This window comes from Homalodisca vitripennis, chromosome 6 (genome assembly GCF_021130785.1).
Source record: "Homalodisca vitripennis isolate AUS2020 chromosome 6, UT_GWSS_2.1, whole genome shotgun sequence".
Lineage (NCBI taxonomy): Eukaryota > Metazoa > Arthropoda > Insecta > Hemiptera > Cicadellidae > Homalodisca > Homalodisca vitripennis.
The window spans coordinates 141719627-141736946 of record NC_060212.1 but is presented as its reverse complement, the minus strand read 5'-3'; the positions used below and the strand labels follow the sequence as shown (position 1 = coordinate 141736946).

General features: G+C 33.5%; 1 protein-coding gene across 1 annotated transcript in view; it reads left to right on the top strand.

The window, feature by feature from the left end:
• LOC124364956 (sodium-driven chloride bicarbonate exchanger-like) overlaps positions 1-16894 on the top strand; it is a 290283-nt gene extending 273389 nt beyond the window's left edge. Inside the window, exons 4-6 of the mRNA XM_046820802.1 lie at positions 8693-8752; positions 9982-10120; positions 16639-16894. Coding sequence (XP_046676758.1) covers positions 8693-8752; positions 9982-10120; positions 16639-16879 — 440 coding nt within the window. The 3' untranslated portion in view covers positions 16880-16894. The remainder of the gene's footprint in view (positions 1-8692; positions 8753-9981; positions 10121-16638) is intronic.
• Positions 16895-17320: the final 426 nt, after the last annotated feature.

Genomic DNA, 17320 nt, shown 5'->3' with positions numbered 1-17320 from the left:
ACTAAAGGCCTTTTGCCTTTTTTAGTCGCAAATCGTCGTTCGCTTGTAGTAAATTAACCAAGATGTAAAGAAACAAGGGCGTGCTCATGTGTATGTGGGCAGAGCGGCGAGGTGACGTCAGCCAGTTAGTAAAATGTACTGTGTTAAAAGTAAACACAAGTACATGGACGATATTCAATTTCTGTGTTTAGTTCTCTGACAGTGATATAACAGTTATTTATGTGCTTTACGATTTATTTTATGTGTATTAATCTATGAAAAATATAACCTGAAAGAAAAACTAAGTATTACGATCGACATGAACTCGATCATAATAGATCATGTATTCATTATCGGCATACTCTTATAATATAACTATACACAACGCACTTTCTTAGTTGTTTTATACTGAATGCTTTATAATAATTAATATGACTAATAACAATTATTAAATAACAGTTCTACGTGTTTACCTACAAATTTTGTTTAAATATTCAAATTTTAATATTCTATTGCCTAAAACATAATATATAATAATCGTCAATATAAGCCTAAAATTTTTAACAGTTATTTTTAAAACAGTTACAATACATTGAAATCCCAGTCAAATCTATTATATTTCTTTTTTTTATGCCAATGTTCCCACTTCCAACCCAGGTTGTCAGTCTGCTAATTGTGCGTTACGCACATAAACGATCGCCATGCATTCGTCAGCGCTGTAAAATGAACGAAAAAACGTTTCTAACGTGTTTTAACGTCTTCGGCGTTGTGGCATTGCTTTTGAATCATGTCATTTGTTGATAAAGTGAACCCCTGACTGTGAAGGGGTGTCTCCCAGTCCGGTAAGTATCTTAGCCTCGGGTTGACACATTTAGACATACAGAATAATTTTGTCTAAGATATAGAGACTTGGCAAAGTCAGTAGTTGCAACATTTTGAATTCTTTCTTGCATTACTCTCTAAATTCCAATCGTGCGATTATCCGACCCGCCACTTTGTGGATTTTATCAACTTCGGAATTTTGTGCTTTTAACCCACAACATTAAACCTTAGGTGAGGTCGGAGTAAATCAAGAGATAAAACGTCGACATCAGAAACTGAATAGGGCAGTATGATGGCTAAACACCTCAAAACATTAATGCCCCAGGGTAGTCTGGTGCAAACATGGTCAATGTGACTATTCTACGCCAATCCACGAACTGGGATTTTCCGAAATCCGAATTTCCCAAGGAATTTTGAAAATCAATTTCTTCCAAAATAATGTCTTCCGGTTCCGGTCGGTCCGTCATTTGGATTTTCTGACCGCAGAAAAAAATAAGGAATTTGCATTGCGATTGAGGTGGTTGAAATTCTGGACAAAGGTGTTGATCGATGTCCGATGAATCGGATGATCGATTCATACTGTTGATCGATGATCGATGGAACAGTAAATGTTTACTGTTCCAGTACAGTTTGACAAAAAAACAAAATGTTGTTTCATGAACAAGACACCCATGCAGTAGTGATGGCCCTATGTCATTGACATAAATGATAAAAAGAATCGGGCTGAGAACTGATCTCTGAGGGACTCAGGTGAATCTGTTCAGAGAGTATATTTCAGATTTAGACCATTTGTGTTCGGTGGCTTAGAAATGAGTAGAGTTACCAAAGAGGAGCGCCTCTGATGTCATACAATTCACGTTTATTGAGTAGTTTGGAGTAGTCAACACAGTCGAATGCTTTAGTCAAGTCCAGAAACGTACTTAAAGTGGAATCTTGACCTTCCAATCTCTCCACAACCAGGTCAACTAGACTCACCACCGCGTCTATTGTCAACTAATCCTTTCTTAAATCGAATCGATCTTCAGAAAGAAGGTTGTATGTATTCAGAAACTGTAAGAAAATATTTCGGTCAAATATAGTTTTTCACATATTTTGCTCAAAACTGGCAAGAAGAATTTACAATGTACATAAATATAGTTATAATTCCAAGAGTTAGCCTGACTACGATAAAATACAGATTATGTGTTTTAGCCCTGTGCATGTTAAACTCGTCCACTGCCCTCCCGATTTAATACCCACAAACACTAAAGTTTCAAACAGTTACACTACATTGAAATCCCAGACACACATAACATTTTATACAGGGTGTCAATTAAGTCTGGAACCTCTTTTTTAATTTTTAAACCACAATATAAAAAAATACCAAAGTTCACACGTGCTTACTGGTGATAGTAACGCACATATATGCCCAATTACCGACCACATAATCCCTTTGGGGGACGGTCCACAAGGAGTCAGACAAAATTCTTAAATAGCAGCATAGGTCAAGTTTGGTATCAAATTAAAGGTCTTACCTAGCAGAGTACAATGCCGCAAACCGGACTTCAAAAGGTGGATTCATTCAGTAGTTATAGCTATTTAAATTTTAAAACAATTGAACAATGTAAATTATTAAGTATTACAAGTAAACACCAATTTTTAAGTACCTGTGATCAAAGTAAGTGTTCAAAATGTTCCCCTCCCATCGTCTGGCAATGTCCTAGGCGGTTTTAAAAGCCATCCACTGCATTTTGAAGGTAGTCACGAGGAATATCTTGAGCTTCTTGGACTATGAGATTTCTTAGGTGCGCCAAATCTCGAGGCTTAGTACGATAAACTTTATCTTAGAGGTATCTCCAAAGAAAAAAATCCAGCGGAGATAAATCAGGGGAACGAGCAGGCCACTCTACTGCACCACGTCTTCCAATCCATCTGTGAAGGAATATTGTATCCAAGTATTCTCTAACAAGGAGAGCAAGTTGTGGTGGCGCGCCATCTTGTTGGAAATAAATTCTTTGAAATTGTCGACCAAGAGCAGCTTGTAGTGCAGGAATTATCTCATTTTGGAGCATTGCTAGATACGAGTCACCATTTAAATTACCATTGATCAATAATGGGCCCATAATTTGATTTCCTATAATACCTGCCCAAACGTTAAGTTTCTGTGGATGCTGTGTATGACTCAATCTGCCACTTTCACATTCTAACAGTAGTTGTGTTATTGGTAATAATTATTGATTCCTGGCTTCGATACTACATTGTCAGATGGTGGGAGGGGAACATTTTGAACACTTACTTTGATCACAGGTACTTAAAAATTGGTGTTTACTTGTAATACTTAATAATTTACACTGTTCGATTGTTTTAAAATTTAAATAGCTATAACTACTGAATGAATCCACCTTTTGAAGTCCGGTTTGCGGCATTGTACTCTGCTAAATAAGGCCTTTAATTTGATACCAAACTTGACCTATGCTGCTATTTAAGAATTTTGTCTGACTCCTTGTGGACCGTCCCCCAAAGGGATTATGTGGTCGGTAATTGGGCAGATGTGTGCGTTACTATCACCAGTAAGCACGTGTGAACTTGGTTATTTCTTTCTATTACGGTTCAAAAATTAAAAAAGAGGTTCCAGACTTAATTGACACCCTGTATATTATATTTTTTATTACAGCACGGCTGACGATCAATTTCTCTCATAGAAGAAATTGCTCTATCGATTTCGAGAAAAACAGATCGTAAACAAAATGTTTACATTGCAAATTAGCTCTCACATCGTATATTATCACAGAAGGCGACCGTACCCTTGTTATTGACAAAATGGCTTGCTTACTGTTTTTACAAAATAACTGTATTTTGGGAAAACCACCTACAAGTGTATTCGTGTACTCCAGTACAGCAAAAGGGGATAACCTAACTGTTAAATGGAAAATTCAAAAACTCATATACAAAGTGTCCCGCGAGTAACTCGGCAAACTTTTGTGAACTACTTAAGAACGACTGAGATGCGATCACAAAAGCTAAACGTGGTTTCGTTAAACGCACTAGATTGTGTATTAATTATCAAGGATATCGTTTTGAACACCATTTATAAGGTATGGGAATTGGAATAAAATATTGGCAAAGGTCAGCAATTAAAATGTTTTGTGTTTACGAAGAACGTTCATTTAATAAACAGATATTGCATATTCTGTCTTATTTTTCTTATGCATTAATTTAATTAAGCATTTTTTTAAATTTATGTTTGTTTATTATTGGCCTATTTTGCATTATTCTCAATGCATTATGTACAAATTTTCCTAAAAAGTTTTTTTATTTGTTACCCATTTAATGAAGTTAACGTACTTCAAATATAAACAAAACATGTTTTACGAGACATATTATACATATATTGCCTTATATCTCAGAAATGGGGGCCTTACAGTTCTGGGATGTATATTTAGTTTTTCAGTTCATTTTACAAAAAAATTCCACTAAATTTAACAACTATCTTTACGCCATGAAAACATCAGTCTCACTTTATTTCCTAGAAAATCGAGCGAAATCTTTCGCTACCTGTATCTCGCTAACAAAGCGTTTCCGGACATATGTACTTTTTCCTAATTGTGATGACAGGAAACCAACTGATAATTTTGTCGGGTTACTTGTGGAACACCCTGTAAAACTGCATACTAGGCTACGTGGATTAAGAGCTAAAGCCATAATGTTATCGAGTCTGACAGTCGAGCCACAAGTGTTTGGCGAGCAGCCAACTGCTATTGTACAACCTGTTACTGTTAGGGTTGCGGGAATTCAGCTGCACACTTGTGGATCTCTATTGTTGCAGGTATAATACTCCGTCCACCTTAGTTTAGGAGTGCCAGCGGACCCAGACCATATGCACCAATAAGTGGAGATTCATTTCTTCCACAACTGCATAGCAAAGTTACTCTTTTGAGACTATGTGTTGGTTTTTTTAAGACGTGCATTTTAAATAAACAATATTACCAAAACTTCTATTCCTCGTCTGAATAGTGTGCTTTATAAACACAATAGTGGAATCCTATATTCTTCCTAGTGTGTGTATTGAAAATCAACTCTAGAAAATATTACTCTCCCTGTAAAACTTTTTATGGCCTTCAAGTTTTCTTCTATAATTCTGGCAAAAAGGTTTAAATGAATGAACAAAAATGTATCTTTGATAATAATTTCATTCGTATTCATTCTAAGGTCCTATTGCATGAATGCACTTTTCTCAATCAGATTTTTTTCTGAACTTAATTAGTTCTTTCTTGAACCAAAAATGGTGTCCTGTATCCTCAAAATGTACTCACTTTTTATGACTGTTCAATTTGAGTAACAGTTAAAGTATATTTTGGCAGTGATTTTAACGTAAATTTGGGCTTTCAGCGGTAGCCCAGCGTAGCGGGTGGAGCACTTTATGGAGAGCGCCCAGACTACAGTAAATATTATAAAATGTCCACGATGAAACATCCTGCTGAATATTCATGCATAGAACTCAAATATCATATTCAATATGTCAATAACTACCCAAATATTCATTCACTCGTTTGCTACCGTAAAACAATATTTACAATATCAATGTTTATTCAGTCGTTTACCACCGTAAAACCAACTACACAAATATTCATCTACCATCGTAAAACAATATGGGCACGAGTATTTATTACATGAAAGAAAAACACGCCAACCTACAATACTCGTACCATTATGATAAAAGAACATTAAACAGTTTCTGATCCCTTGATAGCAATAAAATCGCATTAAAATGATTTAGTACATTTTGTAATTAGTTTCAATTCTCCTAAATAGCATTTTTGTCTTCAGATGTAATTGTCATTGTTTTATTTAGATGTAAAATGTTTTACTTGCTTATGTTTCGGTCGTTTGATTTTTCAAATATGTCTCCTACGAATATACATCATGTGTATGGAAATTTTTCTCTCTTCATGACGTTTCTTGGATAATACTTTGTCCTGAAAACTTTCCTTTATACATTCATTTCGAAAATATTGTTTAGTATTTTTATTTTTTATTGGGAATTAGAGAGGATAAATTGGCTTTTTTGCGGTTGAAACATGATTAGGCCTAACTTAGATTAGTGTATAGAGAGCACAACGAAAATTATTTAATCATGTGAAATTGGCATTTTCTCATTATATCTATTTCACCATTACAATATTATTATTACATTCAATTCCTTTAGAAATTTTACTAAGTATAAATAAATAAATACTAATCCTATAATAGTAATTTACCATATCTTAGCACGCTAGTGGTTTTGATGCTCACTAAAACTGACGAAATGAAAACTGATGACTACCTAGATATGATAAATTTAGCAGAGAACCGAAATTGTGAAATATTGCTACCTCTGCTGCCAAGTATCTATTTTTGTACTTGGGTAGGTGCAATTAGATGGAAGTTCGGTAAACATATCTTTTGAGAAATCGTTATGTTTAACGATTATAAAAGAAGCTGAGTGATTTCTGAGATTTAGGATATTTGTATTGTTCAATCTTCTGTAGCGAAAGTTCAACAGAATACCTCAGAAGGTGGAGAGCCTCATGAATTTTTAAGAGGGGATCCATTACCCACATCAGGAAACAAATGGCTTCATCCGATACTCTAAAATTTCTCGTGGCTCACTTCTAACTTTTACAGTGAAAACCTGTGTTTATAACCCACCCTAATAGTTGTCAGTTATTTGCATCTTGTCGACATCGGATCACTAATATAGTACTTCTTAAAAAAATATATTGTATGTTAATTATAATACGAGATTTTTATAACTAAAATTGCTCTACTAAACCTATTTGCCTTCGTGTTTAATCTAACCATCTCTATTATTCTTTATTCGTCTTTCCAGAAACTATTATATACTAATTTTCTACACACACACACACACACACACACACACACACACACACACACACACACACACACACACACACACACACACACACATATATATATATATATATATATATATATATATATATATATATATATTAATCAGGTCAACTAAAAATATAGTTATAAACACGTATGGTAGAATATTAAAACGTCTTTAATATGAGCCAATTCTGAACAAGGAAAACTGTGTTTATTAACATTCACATTGCAATAATAGAGTGTGTAAACTGACTGTTTCAAATTATTGACTCCTTTCTAACCCATTGAATAAGCAATAACATTTGAAAACGCTTTTAAATTTTATTAAATTTCTTAATGTCCGTAAATTCATTTATAGCTCAATTTAAAATTCACTCTCTTTAAGATCAAAGAGCTTAAGACCTACGTCGCTAAACCTAAGTCACGCAATAAACTATTTTAATTAGAATTTCCATTTTTAGGGCTATACGAAGCCCAACTCCTCAAAAACCGCTTCAGTAAGTTGTACGTGATTTTGTTTATGGATGAGTTTGTTTTATGCCCATCAATATTCAAGAGAAATTCAAATGTTGCGCCACGCCTCGACTTCAAACAGCGCTACTAGATTGATAACGCGACTATTTACAATTCAAACTCAGTTGAAAATATTAAGCACCTCACTGGAAAACTCGGATCGGGCTGAAATATACTGATTCTTGTTCCGTAAGAACATTGCGTAAGCTCTGATACAAGGACAAAGGAAATAATTTAAATGGTTAAAACTGGTTTTAGGTTGTAATTCACCAGCTTTTTTTAAATAATTTTAAAATGCCACATGAAATTTGTTGGTAAAATACAAACTCGCATCGATCCTACTGTATATTTCAAATATACCTGCATCTCTTAATTGATGTAATTGTACTTTCTAAATTCGAATTTTATTTTATTCCAACTCCAAATTACATATAGAATAGGATGAGTTTATTTATAGTGGTGGGAGTATTTTGTTCCATAACCATTAAATGTGACACATACAGGAAATCATTGTTTTTCTTTTACATAAAATTTAAATAATTAATTTGGCAACGTATAAAAAAGAGTTGTAGTATTAATTTTTATGGTTAAGTTAAAATTGTCAGATAGAATAAATATCTTTATTATTAAATTTAAAAATATTTTGAACATGCCTTTTTTGTACTTTTTTCTTTCTCGCACCCATTTTTTTAATGGAGCTACGGGCACCTAGATATTTTACTACCGAAACTTGAATGATCGTTTCTCATTTATTTCACAACTATTTTAAAATTGCATGTCATATATCAAATGGACTATAATAATAATGAAAATTCAAAACCTTTTTCAACAATAACATTGTTTATATGCCTGTTTATTAAAGCATTTTACAAATTCAATATTGATTTCACTAAATAAAAGGAAATTTTTAAAAACTCTCAGTTTTGTTAAATACAGAGTTATCGACAAATAGTCATCCATTTTCAGAGTGTTTTCAAAACTTATTTTTAATGTACATTGAAAAGTAACAACGTTTCTCTCTGTAACTTTGTCATGTTTATTAGTTTTAAAAAGCGTGTAAAAATAACTGTTTCCACTTAATTTGTTTTTATGTCATCGCTAACAGTTAGTAGGCCTACATAGGATGCTTTATCAAATGTTATGCTTTGAAAAAGTCACGTTTTTATAACTAAGTGTCTTTTTTATTGAAATTGTTATTATTTAATCCTTAAGTTATTTTTTTTTTCTGACACTATTCGTAAAGCACTATCTATATTTCTGCTGAAATTTAATTTCGGATTTTCACGAATCGTGAAACACTAGTATCTTAAATAAACTCTCCAAGGCAAGATTTTAAAGAGATTTTAAAAGTGACGATGTTGTAGATAAAAGAACAATTAACTTCTTCTGCGGTTAGTAGAATATTATTTAAATTACTCGCGTAAAATAAGACTTTCAAGTGTTAAACTACCTATGTAAGATGCTGTGTGCCAGCCAGCTATAACCTGCTGACATTCACTTGCAGGACAATTCACTATGGGGCGGCGAGGACGTCTGGCCAGCATTACCGATGAAGGGGAAACCTGTAAGCTTGTACTAACTGTCTCTTCCCTACACACCGCATGGCCCCGCATGTCACTGTTGTCTTATCTTTGTCTATCACCACGTGTCATTAACTATTATCTATTAAGTAAAGTGGAATAAATTGTGCCATACAAACATGGTTGAATTTCCGTGTTTTATAGGAGCTGTATTGGGAAGCACTCACTCGAGAGTACATTTTACGAGGATTGTCAGAAGGATTGAAGTGGATTGAAGCAACTGTTTTACGCTGTTTCGGTGTTGCGAAATGTTTTTATTCAAGAGCTGTTACAATACAAAACCAATTGCACGATTTTCCAAGCTTTGATAAACAGAACAATTTGAAAAGTGTTTGCAAATTTAGCGTTAACTGCAAAATTTATATTTAAAAAAAAAATGTTGCGAAGCAACTAAATCATATTTTTGTACATTTCTACTATACCAATAATTTACCTAAATGTACATAATTATAAACGACCATTTTACAATCGGTGTCAGTTTGAAAGCTCAATCCCAGTGTAGTTGAAACTGTGGATGTTTTGTGTTTTGACTCTGTTGCACTATTGACTCACTCATCCTACAAAAAGCTGAGTGTACTCATTGTTTGATGCCTCAGTTACGTAAATCTACGGATAGATTTTTAACAAGAAAAAAATAATTTACAGTGAAATGCGTACTATGCTCCTTTTTGGGCTCCAACAATGTATAAAGGTAGTTTTTCATTTCAACTTATCAAATTTTGGATTGTCATATTACCGTGTTTACCTCTTGGCAATATATTACGTTTACAGGTTTGCTGAATCTAATAGTAATCAATATCGTTTATTAACACCGATTCTGACATCGGGTAGTGTTTTTTGTTGGAGATATCGATAAAGATCTAGCAGTGATATTGTATTAGCTCTCTGATTGTCTTACTACACACATTGGCACCTCGTTAAGTTTCTTTATTTAAACTATACCTGAGGAATAGGGTGGGTTTCAATTATTGAAACGAAGTTTTTTGTATTTTTTAATATATATATATAACGATGAAAAACTTTCAAAATCTTACAATTCTTTCAAATCTTTTGTCGTAAATTTTAAATTTATTTCAAAACTACCCAACTACTCAAATTACATGTTATATTTGTCACATTTAGATGCAATCTGTATTGTTTCAACGTGTTCAGTGTTAGTAACAATATAGTATCTGAATGTTAACAACGAATCTGACCAGACCGCATTTTGCAGTCACCCCGCCCGCACAACGAGTACAGTTCATTCTCGGGGAAGATGCTGACGACAACACGCACGAAATACACCCGCTCTTCTCGGAGATGGAGGAGCTCTTCCGGGATGAGGACTGCTTGGAGTGGCGGGAAACCGCCAGGTAAGCTTCATTTCATCGATACTAGCTTCACCTTGACTACTCTATAGCATTACACCCAAGAGCACCACCGGCACCTTTGATGTTTCTCAAAAACTTATTGATACACTTTGGAATAAAATATTACACTGCATCGGCAATTAAATTAAAATTCATAATGATGTAGAAAGTTTTCACCAACCAAATGTTTTTCACTACGCGTGCTATCTTAAATGTTAAATAAAAACAATGCATATAATGACAGAATGATTGACTACTTGGCATATCAAAATTGACTTATTGTAACCAAAGGACAGATACATTTTACGATAGTAAAAGTTAGTTTTCTACATGTCCTTCAGTAAAGAGATTTACTCAAATTTAATTAAGAATTTTAAATAATGTGTAATTTTTTATATGTATTTTTCTTTTTATATAGTACTGAATAACAATAAAACACTTAAACTAATGAATACCATTGAAACATTTCAATGCTTCAAGATAATAATTAAAATAATACTTTGGATGGTGAACACGAAATTATGCAAATAAAGTAATTCTTTTCGTGTTGTAGCTTGTTTCTTTTTATGTATTTCCGTAGTAAACCCTTTATAGGCAGATGCAAAAACTTATCAGATAACCCAGCAGGGATCACTTATGGATGGTTTATACCTATCAGTTGAACCTACCACTGGGCACAGCAAAAACCGATGTGCCACTTCAATCTGGGCAACCTTATGGATGTCCAGTAGCGGCACATCACTAACCGCAAATGTTGGGATTCTGGGGTTCATGGGCAATTCGAAAGGTCTAGTCTACTGTGGGAGATGACTGTTGGAGTTGGTGGGTTTGTTCCCTAACCTCAGAGATTCCTTTTAACCTCAACTAGGGTGTGCCACCCCCTGCCTACTTAGACTGGAGAGGCTGGTTCAGAGCTGGCCTCCCCTTCTTCCGGGGAGACATGATTTTGAGATGTAGTGCCCTAATTCTTCCTCATGGATCTCAACAGGAGGCATCCCCTACTCCCTAACCTTGCCTATCCTGAATATCCTGTCACTCCGGAAGCAGCGCAAAGGTTCTTACATGACTAAGCTTCTTGTCCTAAGAGAAAAAAAAAAACTTATCAGATAGCCAAAACAGCCAAGCATGATTTTTTATTAGTGTAGGTAAGAATTTAGTTGGATTTCACTAAGCCTACAATTATCGTTTCTCAGCTAAATAAGACACTCACAATCAGTCTAGTCAAAGCCACGTAACGTTTTAGAGGAACACTGACGTTGAGCTGAATTATGTTCTGCAGTTTTATTTTGCTCCTGAATGGTAGTGCGTATAATTAGTCCACAACTATTTAATAGTGTTGTATTATTAATGAGCGCTGGATGCTATGTAAATGCCAGTATGGGATACAGAATTTATACTCAGCTGTTGACTACGGAACGTTTATCAGCTGTCTTGTGGTAAAAGTGTAGAAAAGAGGTACGCAGATATATTTTTGTGGTTAATTATTTCTCTTTATAATAGAGGAAAAGATACCCAACCCATAAGGTTATTTTTTGTGGGACTTATTATGAAACACTCGAACACACTTGTACTTTAATTACATAGGTTTTTTCGCAACTTCTAAAGTAACACGATTTGTAAATGTGTAAGGGAGGATTACGGCCGACTACTGTCAGGATCCCATGGCTTGATATCCTTTGGGTATTTTAGATTAAGTGACATCAGTTTTTGCATTATGACAATATTACAGGTTTTAGGTCGATTTTATAGAATCAGCCTATTGGAATCACCCTCACGAGGGTTGTGGAATAACTATCCCTAAAACGTCTCAAAGAGTTGGATTTGGTACAAAAATTGATCTTATACAAGCCCAAGCTAAGTTCGTAACCCAGTTTAATAAGTCATTCCGTTTCAATATAACGACCGTTAAAACGTTATTCACAACTACATTATTTATGAACCCAGAGAACAAGAATTACTGGAATACTTATAAGATCTACTAGAACTGTTGTAATCAGAAATGTTGGTATCTTTAACGATTTCTGAGATATTGATTACATGTAAATCCTTTAAAAACAATTTTCTGTTACCATGAACTGGTGATAGGAATGCTGAAACAAATTCAAACTGGGTACAGCAATTGACCTTTTACATACCTTGACTACATTCGTTGGCCAGCTTTGGTACGCCATTTCGTTTCATTACCAATTTCGATTGACAGTCGCTACAAGTTTTTTCAACGCAACATTTTACAAAGGCATTTCGATATCTGTTACAAAGGTCTCGAGTAAGTATATAATATTTAAAATACAAGAAACAAATCAATGAAACAATCTAGAACATTTGGACACAAGATTTTTTTATCACAGCAAGACACTGCCCAATACAACAAATCAGTGAGACATTGAACTACAAATTTTCTTATTATTTACATTTAGCCCTGTAATTTTCTACTCTCATATCCTTTCCGCCTCAAACAGTTAAAGAAAGGTTTATCACAGAACTAAAAATTCTTCTATGGTTTTCATTTTTTGTGCTACAATCGTGCGTTTGCTACAAATGATGCTGTATGTTTTATTTGAGATGGGATAAAATGAAGAATGTTGAACGCTGAATATCAGTAACAACATTTAATTAAAATAAAATCACTGTAAAAATTTATTTTCAGTATTTAAAGTCTTCTATAACCCAGTCATCCTCCTTTCTTGGGTGTTTAACAATTAGCAAGTAATTGTCTTGCAAACAGAAAACCTTCATGACCATATTTGCTAGTTTAGAAGTCATTTTTATTCCAGCCATTTGTCATGAACGTTTAGAGAGCAATGGTTAGGTCCAAATATTGTTATGGATCTACCTTCACGTGCTAAATTAAAACTATTTTACTTGATTTTCTTAACATAATGGGATTAAACTAACATATTTATAATACCTGCATGATTATGACGAGTAATGCATGTTATTAATTAAAAAATATCACCATTATTGAAGAAACCATGAATGCATACTGACTATCTTTAGAATTCTGAGCTCCATTAGTGAAGTGAAAAGAACATTCAGTTAAGGTACTATCGTTCGGGCTTTTAAGGTCCTATGCAAACGAGTTCAACTGCAACCTTTTGATCTAAAAGTCTATGTGCTTTCTCGTTCAAACAGAATTATAAACATTTGACTTCTAAGCACTTCTGAAACTGAGCTGAGAGCAGTTTCGTCTCCAAGACCGTACTAGTATAAAGGATAATAGTCTGATATTTCATAATTATTGTAAGAGAGGGCTATTTCAAGACAATATAGGAGTTAATTTAGTCGCCTTTATACAATTTTATACATAATGCATTCCGTATTGAGTACAAAATGAACATTTAGGCATTTCAAATGCAATATATATATATATATATATATATATATATATATATATATATACACGTTAAATTGTATAAATGGCAATAGCCTTATTTAATTTCAATAAACATTGAATCACAAAAAGTACTTGCTCCGCCGGGAGTCGAACCCGGATCTCTCACTTGCCGGCTGAATGTGCTACCATTACACCACAGAGCGCTTACTTTTTCCGATTCAATTATTTTTTATTTAGCCGTATCTGTCAGATATGCGTTTAAATAAGTTTAAACTAACATATTATCGGAAGACCAAACACCTGTAAAACGACTTTTATTTACGTTAAATTGTATAAATGGCAATTATAGCCTTATTTAATTTTAATAAACGTGAGAGATCCGGGTTCGACTCCCGGCGGAGCAAGTACTTTTTGTGATTCAATGTTTATTGAAATTTTATATATATAATATAAGCATTTATCGTAGGCCTATATGTCATTCATACATTAAATAATCATTTATGTAAACATTTTATAAATAATTTATTTAATGAAACATTGTATTGACTTTTTCATAGGTATAATGTCAGTCAAAAATATTTTAGTAGTTTATATTGTATAACAGACGACATCTTATTACTTCCACGATTTGTTTAACTTAAAAGCGATTTCGTTGTATAAGACACCACAATAATAAACGATAAACCGGAAAGTTATGGTTTACAGTTCATAAATTTACTGTTTTATTTTCCCACATAATATTTTTTATTCCTAATTACTTTCCAGACTCTACATTATTTCTAAATTTTACTGTAACTGATAATACATTTTTTGCGCACGTTGCTAATTAAGTTGCATTACGCATCTACTAGCGATGACGCCCTGAAACGTAAAGTTCTTATAAAGTTTAAAGTCTTTACGAGTACATTAAACGCTTTATAATAGTAAAAATACTTTTACTTTTAAAACTTTTTACTTCAAACAAGGATTTAACGCAGAAACTTGTTTATATTTACTAAATAAGAAACGAGTACGCTACGCCAGATTTGCATGAACATTTTTATAGCTTATTACATTACACTACGTGTGTTATTACCATGTCAGATTTTAAAACTCCATATGATTGTACTCAGTTTGTTTCCAAACATATATTTTGACAATCTTTCTTTGCCATCATGGTTACCCAATTAACCAATGTAAAACTGTTGGCAAACGCTCAGCCAAATTCTATGGAGTGTCATGCACCATAATCGAACTCGATGTTGTTTATATACAATATTCTTTACTCATTCTCTAGATATCGACAGACAGAGGGAAATGAATCTTCTGCAGTCCTTTAAGTGGTAGGTTTCGCTAACGCTCAGCAAAAACTAGTTTTTTTTTTCATAAAGATCAAGAAATAGCACAGCTGTTACTCCTGTCACTTTGTATGCATGGCGAATTTAAACCATTGCGAGCAAATAATCAGATCATTAACCTATTTAAACCATTTTAAATTACTATGCTTTCTTTAAATCTTACAACGTTCAAATAATGACAACAGAAACTATGCACTATATAGTTTAAGAGTAAATTGCATAAACCTTTTCTATATCATAACTGCTATTCAAGAATTGTTTGCATAATATTACACAAAATCCTTATATTTATAAAAGTTGTTCTAGAGGAAGTTTTGAAATGTGTACTTTTTACTTGAAAGAGTTTCAAAAGCACTCATTGCATAAGGATTCTATGACTTGCACCGTCTCAAAGTCTGACACTATTTTGTCTTTTTCTGATCTATAGAGACTTGATTTTTCTCCATCTCAATGGAAGTAAAGTTTTCTCTTCACTTTTCAGTCGAGTTGGTGTTCTAAATCGACTGAAGTACTCGATAAAATATTCTCCTCTGCTTTATACTATACTAAAAGTTACCCTACAAACTACACACCACAAAATTAAGGCTTCGCGCTTAAATTCTTTGGCTTTTCATGTGTATGAACACGTTTGATTCTAGTGAATTATGTTTCCGACACCAAGGTTAAGTTTGTCTTGTTGACAAAAAGTGTATATTATGGCCATTGTAGCGTACTCCGGTCGTAGTATTTTTGTGCCATGAATTATAGGTTTTGCCTTGTTTCCCCGATTAAGACAATATATATATATACAAAAGTCTGAGAAGCCTACTTCTGTCAAAAAACAAGATTATACCAGCTTTAAATTTAAAGCACAAGTTAGATAGTAACATTATATTTTATATCTGTATTACAGTACCGACTAAGCACTGCATAAATTAATATTTGCTAAAATGCACAGTTAAATTATATTTATACTAAAACTTTAATTTTCCTGTATGAATATTTTCTTATTCGGTGCTCAACAGCAGTTGCAGAACAGATTGAAATAAAAAGTATTTTTACTATCAAGCTTACTCTATTCGATAGTATTTTATGTAACTTTAGAGACCTAGAAGAGATTTTTTGGAAACTTTAGAGACAGTGGGGCATAATAAACTGGAGGGATTTTCAAAATAAGAATAGCCCTTCTTGTAAAATTGCAGTACAATCGATCCAGTAGTTTTACGTGATCGAGAAACACGCTCACAAGCGCACGAGTGCGTGCGTGCTCGTGAACATACAGACTGTTACTATTAGATTGTTATATAACAGTATAGATTTATATCGAATACAGCATTAAATAATATACTACAGTAATTTTTAGCATACAAAATATATTAATCGCAAATTTTCCAAATCTTAAATGTATATTTGATTTATTACCAGGTTCAATATATCTAAGACATTTCATAGTGCACTACAACTATTTTGCGCATGTTAATTAATACTTTATTGAAGTTTTCATAGAAAAAATGTTCTAAAAAAAAATGTTCTAGGTAACCTGGTTGTTCTGACAGAGCAGCAAACAGTCACACTTGAACCCATCTTTAAAACTACTTGAGTTTAATGGATTCATTAGTTTGATGCTGGAATATTGTTTGGAGTGATAGAGAAGCTTTTTTAATTCATGTAACTTACATTTACCAGCATTTTTAGTTTTTACGTATTTTTGAAAGCTATTACACTGGAGCTTTTTAAAGTAATATAAAATGCAACAAAAATCTTTTCATTCCTAAAACTCAAACCCATATAATATGTAAGTAAACCTTCTTCTCGGGCTCTTCCTCTTAAAATATATAAACTCCGGGTGATTTTGATGCTTTGATGTTCAGATGGATAAAGTTCGAGGAGGATGTGGAAGAAGGAGGTAACAGATGGTCCAAACCGCACGTGGCCACTCTCAGTCTCCACTCCTTGTTCGAGCTCCGCAGTCTGCTACTCAACGGCTCCGTGGTGCTCGACATGGAAGCTGTCACCCTGGAACAGGTCTCGGACCTCCTGCTAGATCACATGTGTAACACTGGAGCCCTCCAGGAGGATACCAGGGAGAAGGTCAGTGAGCACCAGCGTTAAAGTTGCATGAAAAAGAATATGGTAGATAGCATTCCTCAAAGCAACGCTGTCTTCAGACAGCGTTGCTTTGCTTCAATCCTGGACTTAAACACTATAACACTAATCCATCAGTTGATTAAACTGTTTAAAAATAATTATTTGACAGTGCCATTGATATTTTAACAAGATTATCAGACTTTATAGTATTGTAATTTTGTTCTAAATTAAGCAAACATTTCAATATTTCCAATTATTCTTTTTGTCTCCGATTATCCAGAGAATCTTCAACATTCCATTATTCGTTCTGAGGATGGAAAAGAGCTGGAAACCTTCTTAAATACCATAATAAACAGTAAAAGAAATGTATTTTTCATCATATTTGTATAGATAGTTGGATACAGTGTAAGAATATGTGCAAATATGATAAAATATATGATGTGTAATAATAATAGTAAAAACAGG